At 64.2% G+C, this 9,132-nt stretch overlaps 1 protein-coding gene across 1 annotated transcript in view; it reads left to right on the top strand.

Annotated features, from left to right (window-relative positions):
- The first annotated feature begins 1,593 nt into the window (after positions 1-1,593).
- SLC7A5 (solute carrier family 7 member 5) overlaps positions 1,594-9,132 on the top strand; it is a 31,074-nt gene continuing 23,535 nt past the window's right edge. Inside the window, exon 1 of the mRNA XM_059381565.1 lies at positions 1,594-2,143. Coding sequence (XP_059237548.1) covers positions 1,609-2,143 — 535 coding nt within the window. The 5' untranslated portion in view covers positions 1,594-1,608. The remainder of the gene's footprint in view (positions 2,144-9,132) is intronic.

The raw sequence follows: 9,132 nt of genomic DNA, 5'->3' as shown, positions 1-9,132 counted from the left end.
GAAGGTCTCCTGCATCCTTTCCGGAGCCCCGCACCCAAGCCCCCTGTGTCTCCCCCATTAATTCGCACGCCGGGAAAGCTGCACTAGACTGGTCTGTTTCCTCCGCACCAACATTCCAGGTCCCGTCAGCGCCGGTCGGCTTATCACCGCTGCCGCTTTACAGCGCCACGTGCGGTTATCGATCGGCTCTTGTTGGAGGACACCCTCCAGGTCAGGTGCCCGGAGTTCAGGGCAGTGCTGACCCCAAGGACACACCCTTGCAGGTGTCTGCCGTGTGAACACAGGTGAGATGCTTGAGGCCTTGCCTTCCAGCACTGCCACGTGCTTGCCTTCCTTGAGAAACTGTCACCCATCCCAAGACGGTCGCCTTTGCCACCATGGGGGCCTGGGACAGAGGGTGAACGTCTGTCTAGAGGTGAATAACCCACAGGAAGAAGGGTGGCAGAGGGGCTCGGGGTCCTCAGCAGGACAGCCCCAGCCCACTCACCTGTCAGATGAGTTACAGAACCCGGCCCAGCCTGTTTCTCAGCTACAAGACGGCTCTGGTCACAGTGTGCACGAGGGGCCTCCGCTCAGCGCCCGGGGGCTCCCATGGGTTGGGGAAGTCTGCTGGGCCGTGGGCAGCGGGACCCTCCCGCCCTGGAAGGACGGCTGAAGGACAAGGACGGCGAGATTGTTTTCTGTTTCCCGTAGGCCACGTCAGACAACATCTTGCCCGTCAGCAGTTGTGCGGTGACCTTTTGGCTGCCAGGATTTCATTTGGTTCCAACACTGCTGACATTCAGCTGCGGCTGGGGGCCCGCTGGGGGGCCCGGTGTGGAAGGCCCAGAGTGATGCGCCTCCTCCCCCAGGGCGGGACTCTGCTCTTTCCCTGTGCCCGTGTCAGCGTCCTGAGCGAGAGCCCTGGATCCTTTCCGGCTTCCAGGCCCAGGGTGACTGGTGACTGGGAGCCCTTGCACCCATTTTCATCTTGGTAAACTAAAGATCAAAGTGCCTGCACCCTCCAGCCTGCTGGACTCGGGGGCAGGGCCCCCGTCGGTCAGTCTCCGGGAGCTTACGCAGATCTCTAGCTCCCTACCTCCAGAGCTGTGCCCCGAACGCTGCTCTCTGGCAGGGAACACGGCGATTGGCCCAGAAAGGACCTCGGCCCGTGACGCAGTACCCCAGCGGCCCCCTGGACCCCCAGCTTCCCCCGGAGGGCCGGTCCCGAACGTCCTCGTACTACTGCCCGGGTCCGCAGCAGGAGCAGACCGGGTCGGGGTGGAGGCGAGAGGGGCGGGGACACCACCCCGGCCCCCCGCGCCCCCCCCCCCCCTCCGGGTCTGAGCGTCCCCGCACGGCCGCGCCCCGTCCGAGCCGCGGGCGCCCCGGCTCCCAGCCCGGGTGGCGGGGCCCGGCCGCCGCACGAGCAGGTGCGCGCGCCGGCGCCGCGGGGGCGGGGCTTGCGGCCTGGAAGCGGCGCGCGCCGGCGGGGGGGCGGGCGGGGGCGGGGCCTGAGCCGGCCTATAAAAGCGCCGGCGGGCCTGCGCCCTGACGCAGCGGCCGGCAGCCGCGCTGGGAGCGGGTCCTCGCGCGCCTCGTGGTCGGCCCGGCCGGAGGCTCGGCGGCATGGCAGGCGCCGGCCCGAAGCGGCGCGCGGCCGCGGCGGCCGCGGCGGCCGAGGAGGAGGAGCGGCAGGCGCGGGAGCGGATGCTGGCGACGCGGCGCGCGGAGGGCGCGGAGGGCGCGGAGGGCGTGACCCTGCAGCGGAGCATCACGCTCTTCAACGGCGTGGCCATCATCGTGGGCACCATCATCGGCTCGGGCATCTTCGTGACGCCCACCGGCGTGCTCAAGGAGGCGGGCTCGCCGGGGCTGGCGCTGGTGGTGTGGGCCGTGTGCGGGGTCTTCTCCATCGTGGGCGCGCTGTGCTACGCCGAGCTGGGCACCACCATCAGCAAGTCGGGCGGCGACTACGCCTACATGCTCGAGGTGTACGGCTCGCTGCCCGCCTTCCTCAAGCTCTGGATCGAGCTGCTCATCATCCGGCCGTCCTCGCAGTACATCGTGGCGCTCGTCTTCGCCACCTACCTGCTCAAGCCGCTCTTCCCCACCTGCCCGGTGCCCGAGGAGGCCGCCAAGCTCGTGGCCTGCCTCTGCGTGCGTGAGTACGGCGGCGGGGCGGGGGGCGGCGGGGCCCGCGGGGACGGCGGGGCGGGGGCGGCGGGGCCGCGCAGCCACGTGGGTCGCGCCCGTCGGTGGACGCGTCCTCGCGGGGTGGGGCGGTGAGTCCGCGGGGCCCCTGGCCCGGCCGCGGCGGGGGCGGGGGTGAGGGTGGGGGCCGGTTCCGCTTCCTCCCCTCGTCCCCTCGCGACGCCCTCCCCCTGCCTCGTGCGAGCGTCCGCGCGGGGCCGGTCCGCGCTCCCCGGGGCCGACCGCCCGGCGGACGCTGCGGTTCCAGCGAGACGCTCATTCATTCCTGCTCCGGAACCGGCCGGTCCCGAGTCGGCAGCGGCTGGCGCGGCCCAAGCCGACGCTCGTGGACGCAGCGGTCTCAAAGGAGCCATCGCGGGTCCGGCCTGCGCGTCCACTTCGTGTGGGAGGGGGGTGCAGGGTGGGCCTGGGGGTGCGCGGTCGTGCTCAACGACAGCCCTGCTCGTGGTCCTCGCCTGGGGCTTGGTCTGGGTGTGTCGGAGGATGCGGTCCCCGGGGGCCAGGAGTGCTCTGCAAAAACCCTTGTCTTGCGGGATTTCAGGAAAAAATCATTTGTACCAAACGTCGTGTGGTTTTCTTCTCTTTCTTGGCTGTTGGCGCCTTTTATGCCTGCCTCCCTTTGGCGGGCTTCTGTGGAGCCGTGCCGGATGGAAGCTGCCTGCTTTCAGAGCTGCCACCGAAGCGAGGGTTTCCTGGACGTTCTGAAGTGCCCAGAGTCCAGAGCCCGCAGGCTACGATCAGGGTTGGGGTCCTGGCCACAGGACCGCGGCCACGGGACCTACTCCTAGGAGTAGCTTCTGATGGGCAGTGGCTGCTGGTGCCATGGGGATTCTGCAGTGTGTGGGCCGAGTGTCGGGCCGGAGCCACACTGTCCTGCGGGGCAGGCCCACTTCACGAAGTGCTGAGTCCAGAAGGCAAAACCCAGTGCACTTCCCCTTGGCTGCCTGACATCGCGCGCTTTCCGGAGAGAGACCCTGAACAGAGCAGCCATGCGGGGGAAAGAACGTTATTTGCCTTTTGGGGGGCCGTCTCAGGATGTGGATCTCGGCTTTAAAAAAACACAAGAACATCTGTGCCAGTCTAAGAGGTCCATCTGCTCTAGGACAGGAAGACCTGTGGTTTCTGGTGGGGCTTTGAGATGAGGGTTTATGGGATGACACACTGGTCTGGAAAGGGAACGGCTCTCTAAAGGCAGGATGACTTTTTCTGATACGATTATAATAATCACATTCCAATATGATCTAGCGCTTGTGGGCCCAGTCTGTGGTGAAACCGATAATGTCTCTAAGGGCCTGTCCTCTCTGTCTTTAAAAGAAAGTCCCTGCTTAAACTTTCAGGTTTAAGTAGACGGCAGAGGGACTGCGGTGAGTTCAGCGCCGCCCCCCACCATGTCACTGTGGCGCTGCTGGGCCTGGCCAGGAGTCCTGGACGGCACCCCTGCCCCTGGGGGCTTTGAGTGCGGCTGAGGTTTTCCATGTCCTCATCAGTCTTTGGGGCTCTTCTTCCCTGAACTGCCTTGGGAGTGTGTCTGGTGTGTGTAGGTGTGGGTGGCTCTCTCTGGCGGAGAGAGGACTTTCAGTCACAGAAAGGGGCTCCCTGTCTGCCAGGATGAGTGCCCGTCTAGAGCCTCACCATCTGGAAAGAGAGGCTGGTCCAAGCCTCGCAGAACTTGGAGCTGCCTGGCACGGGCGGCTCAAAGTTGAGCAGGGAGAAAGGTTATGGGTGCCCAGGGAGGCCCTTGTAGGGGCCTCTGAGGAGGCAGCGAAAAGCCACAGAGAGTTTCTGAGTGTCCTCCAAGTATCCCACAACGCGCTGGGTTCTGGAAGTTCTCCCTGAGGAGAGGAGGGGCACTCTGCTCCGCCCTCCGCCTCAACCCCCCCCCCCCCCCGCGCCCGCAGCAGTGCGGGCCCAGGTTCCGTGGTGCGCCCAGGGAGGGCCCGGTGGCCTGCCCCTTTGGTGCTGTGTTGCAGGCACTCGAGCAAAGTTCTCAGGTTTGCTGGTTGGTCTTTTCAGTGCCCTGGACACAACCCACCACAGTTTGGGCTTCCTAAGAAGTGCTGCTGTGAAACAGGTTGGCTTCTGGGCTCGGTGCGGTCCGCTGGTAGCATGCACGGGCATAAAGCCCTTCCTTGTAGGTCTTCCCGCCACGACCCCCACGGGGCCTTCCTCTTGTGGGCTCTGGTGTTGCCCAGTGCAAGGAGCGGTGAGAGAGACTCACTCTGTCAGTCTTTCCTTTTTTTTTTTTTTTTTTTTTTTAAGATTTTGTTTATTTATTTGACACAGAGTGATCACAGGCAGAGAGGCAGAGAGAGAGGAGGAAGCCGGCTCCCCGCCAAGCAGAGAGCCCGATGCGGGCGGGGCTCGATCCCAGGACCCTGAGATCATGACCTGAGCCGAAGGCAGAGGCTTAAGCACTGAGCCCCCCAGGCGCCCCTACTCTGTCAGTCTTTTTTTTTTTTTTTTTTTTTTTTTAAAGATTTTATTTATTTATTTGAGAGAGAGACAGGGAGAGAGAGCATGAGCGAGGAGGTCAGAGAGAGAAGCAGACTCCCCGTGGAGCTGAGAGCCCGACGTGGGACTCGATCCCGGGACTCCGGGATCATGACCTGAGCCGAAGGCAGTCGTCCAACCAACTGAGCCACCCAGGTGTCCCAACTCTGTCAGTCTTGATGGCTGTGTGGGATCTGGCATGAGGCCAGGCTTACCTTCTCCCTAAACAAAAACTTAGTAGCATTTGCTTGGACCAGAGAGATGAGGGCTTTTACTTTCAGGCAGAAGCGGCTCAGACTGGAGTTTAGATTCTCGCCAGCCTCAGCTGCTGTGTCGAGGTCACTCATACTCCAGACGCAGGTGTCAGACCAGTGGCTGCACACTGCTGGGCGCCTACCCTCCTCTGCCCTCTCCCCCACCATTGGGTGTGGGCGCGACTGGGCCCACTGGGACAGCCATGAATTGGACCCGCCAGGTGCTTGTAGAGCTCATGGTCTGCTGGTGGCTCTGGGTCCCTTTCAGGCTAGGGTCTGGAAGGCACCTCCATCTGGCTTCTTGTGGGAGACAGACGGGGTTTGCCAAGGGTCTCCTACCCCACCATGCCCCTGGATTGGGCAGATCCATGTGGGGCAGGGATGAGTGTTCCCCCGGGGACCTGTGAGCCAAGATGGTTTCCAGCTGGTGTCAGGGAGAGCCTGAGCTCTGCGTGGGAACAGACGTGGTCGGCTTCAGGAAATCTGCTGGGGCCTCAGCAGAGTTTCCCCATCCGTGACATGGGGATGGGTCGCAGCTCTGCGGGGTGAAGTGGGAACTCTCGGCCACAGCCTGCGGATCAAGCGTGGCACACGGGGCTGCCTTTGTTCCCAGCACCGCCCTGTCTGCTGCTCCCCTTTCTTGTCTTGAGCTGCCCTCGAACTTGTTGTTTTCCAGTCTAGCAAAGAGCGGGAGGCCAGAGAACGGAGAGGAGGCAGGACGAGCGGTGGGTCAATGCCAAGGCCTCTCTCTCTGGCTGGGGTCTGAGCTGTAACGTGCCTGCCCCCAAGGAGTCCCTTCCTGCCTTGGGGACAGGAGATTGGAGGTCCCGATGGTGAGGGGCATGGATCAGGGATGGGTTTGGCTGGCCGTGGGTTGGGGCCGGCCGACGTGAGGGTCAGTCAGTTGGGGTGATGATCAGAGTGGGAAGGAGCTCAGGCCCTACCCCCCAGTCTACTGGTTGACCGGCTGTCCTCCATCAGGTCCAGGCGGTGCCCACTCCAGGGGCTGCGGGGTACCCACACAGTGTGTCTGCCACTATATGGCCTAGTCTCGGGCATCTGAACGCCTGCCCTCCACCAGGGCTGGGCCCATCTCGGCACAGTCAGTGAGTTTGCACGTTGTTCGCGACCCCAGAGTCACAAGCCGTGAGCTAAGTGCAGGCGACGGCCCAGTCATCAGCACAGAAATCTCACTTTCCCAGCCAGACACAAACGTGCCCGAGCCACTGGAGCAAGTCACGCTGGGTCACGGGACTGAAGCTCAGCCCCGTGGGGTCCTTCACAAGAGCGCGTGACTTCGAGGGAGCGCGAGATGCTGGGTGGGCATTTCTAACCTTCTCTCTCTGGGTCACGGACCCCTTCGATAATCCGATGGAATGCGCAGACTCTGCCCAGAAATGGGTTCCAGGCGTATTAACTCGTAAGTGTGCATAATCACGGGGTTCTCACAGCCCTGCCCCCCCAAGGGTGGCAGAAATGGATCTGGCGTCTCCTGGCTACCTCCCGTCACATGTTCCTGCCCCAGCCTTTGAATCGAGGGTTGCCATCCTTCTCGTATGGCCAGGGAAACTGAGGCAGCGGTGGGCTGGGAGCCCACTGTGCGTGCTGAACCGCCTTTTGTCATGGTGTGTGGGGACACATGGCCACGTCTTGGGCGGGAGCGGCGGATGCCAGGGCCCTGGGGTGGTGTTGGTCGCCAGGTTCAGGCATCCGGTCAGCCAGGGTAAGGAGACGGGGGGGACCTGAGGTTTGTCCCATGGAGTCTCTGGGGTGTGCTTGTACCCTGACCGGGGTGCCTGACCCCACCCCACCTCCCCGACCCCCCGCCGCTGTGCACAGCTGGCCAGGGAGCCTTTTATCTTTCCTTCTCGTTTCCATCCAGATCTTTCTCTTGCACAGGAGCTTCTAGGGCAGGGGAGGCCCACAGCTACCCGCGCCCCCCCCCCCCCCCCCGCACGCGCCCCTTCCTATGCCCACCTGGATCGCCAGTTCCCATTAGCCTTCTGTGACCCACAGCAGGTACTGGGACCAGGGGCTGCTGGGGGGGCGCCACCTCCCTGGGCCCTCTCTGCATTGCTGGCTGGGTGCTGCCCAGGGCACACCTGTCCCCAACACTGGGCTTTGTCCCGTTCCCGCCCAGCCGGCCTCCAAGCACCCGTGAGCCTAGGGAGGCTCACAGTGTGGGAGGTGCCTTTCCCTCCGGACGCCTAGAGGGCGGACCTCCCTCCCTCCCTCCCTGCGGGAGAATTTTGGGGGCCACGCCCACCCCTCCCACGGCGTGAGGCCCGGGCCCCACCCTCCCTTCTGGGCCCTTGGAGCTCAGTGCCTGCAACGTGATCCTGCTCTGAGTCCCTCTGACCTTGGCTGCCGGGTGGCATCTGTCCATACTGAGACCCGGCGGATTGTCCGTGCTTGTCTGTGAGCTCACAACGTGGCCAGTCCAGCTCTGAGGCCACTGCAGGGAAACGGGCCTGAAGTCCACCGTGATCTTGTGGCCAGCCTCATGCTTTGTCCGTGTCCGTGTCCGTGTGAGCGGCCAGGGCTGGCCCCGGGTTCGGCGCGGGGCACAGACACGCTCATCTCCTGCCTGAGTTACCTGGGCTGCGGCAGAAGGCCTGGGTGGGGCTCTAGGCCCTGTCCCTGTCCCCACACTACAGCGAGTCCCTTGGGCTGTGTGACCTGGGGCTGGGTGCTTAGCTTCTCGGAACCTGTCTCAGAGCGGAGCAGTGGGGCGCGGGTGCGCGTCGGAGGGGGTGATCTCCCCCCTGCAGGGATGAGGGACAGAGGAACGGTCCGACGTCGAACGGGACAGGACAGGGCGCTTGTGCCTGGTGGGGGGGACTGGGGGCCCAGGAGCCGTGGCCCTCTGAGGTGTAGCCGTGGGTAGAGACGGGGCTTGGCTGGAGCTGCCCCTAATCTGGGCACCCTCGTGTCACAGCCCTGGTATAGGGGGTGTCTCCTGCGATTATCTTAGACCCCCTGGAGCTAAGGGAAAGGACCCAAGGACCTGGGATGGGTGTGGGGGGAGGACGGCTGGATGGGGCCCGGGCAGAGCAGGTGTCCCCCCTCAACCCCCGGAGGCCACCTGCTGGCTCGCCCTGTGGGGGACCAGGGTCAGGGGTGTGGGGAGGAAGGCAGGCCCAGCCACAGTCTGGCTAAGGAGGCTCTCGTCCCGGTGGATGGGTGAGGTCATCACTGCCAAGACAGGGAGTTTGAGGACCTGTGTCTGGCCTGGTCGTCAGGGAAGGGGGCCCCTGGCAGGGAGCTGTTTCCAGAACACCAAGGGAGAGGGCTTGGGAAGCCTCGCTGTGGTTCAGCAGCGTGTGGCCTGCCTGAACAGCCCATGCTGGGATGTCAGGCCTGGGGGGGTACACACCGGGCCCTGTCCTGCGGCCGCCTTACCTGGGAGGAGGGAGACGTGTTTGAACACGTTGTCTAGCTCCGGTCAGGCCCTGTCTTGTAATGGGGGGCATGCCGTGGGGGCACCCACCCAGGACGCTCTTGGCTGCCCCTCTCCTGGGCACGGTCCCTGCAATGCCAGCGCAGCCTGCACGAGGAACCTTCCATCCAGAGAGCGGCAGACGTTGGAGGGACAACCTGCTTCGGCCCCGGGCCGGCGTCCCGCGACCCACCCGGCCCCTACCCTTCGGAGGGCGCTTGGTACACAGGCATCACGTGTGTGCACGTGGCGGGTGGGTCCCTGGGGGATTTGCCCCCCCTCGGTAGGCAGCCGAATCACCCGGTTGGGAGGATTGGTGCCCAGGCTCCCCAGAGCTATAAGGTCAGAGCGCTGCGTGGGCTGGGGAGCAGGATCGAGTCCTGGCCAGGGCTCCAGAACACAGGAGGGGGACTGGGGAGACCCGAGCCTCCTCTCCGCGCTCCGCACTCCGCACTGGGCCGAGTGACTTCCAGTGAGTCCGATAACCTCTCTGCGCTCCATTCACCCAACTATCTGATGAGGCTAGATGCTTCCCTGCCCTCTCAGGCTGTGACCACCGCGTGTTTCCCTCCGTTTTCCTCTGCAGTAGAATGACGAGAGGTGCAGGGTGGATGGCTGGGGTTTTCCAGGCCCCCAGGGGGACCCCAGAGCACTGAGTTTCCCGCACAACAGCCTGGTCTGTCCTGAGCTGATCTTCAGGGTCGGCAGCGACCGGCTGGTGGGGGCTGGACAGCGAGTTCACCAGTTCTTCCCACC

Source organism: Mustela nigripes, chromosome 17, assembly GCF_022355385.1.
Source record: "Mustela nigripes isolate SB6536 chromosome 17, MUSNIG.SB6536, whole genome shotgun sequence".
Lineage (NCBI taxonomy): Eukaryota > Metazoa > Chordata > Mammalia > Carnivora > Mustelidae > Mustela > Mustela nigripes.
The sequence above is the reverse complement of the archived record's forward strand: the minus strand, read 5'-3'. Positions and strand labels throughout refer to the sequence as shown.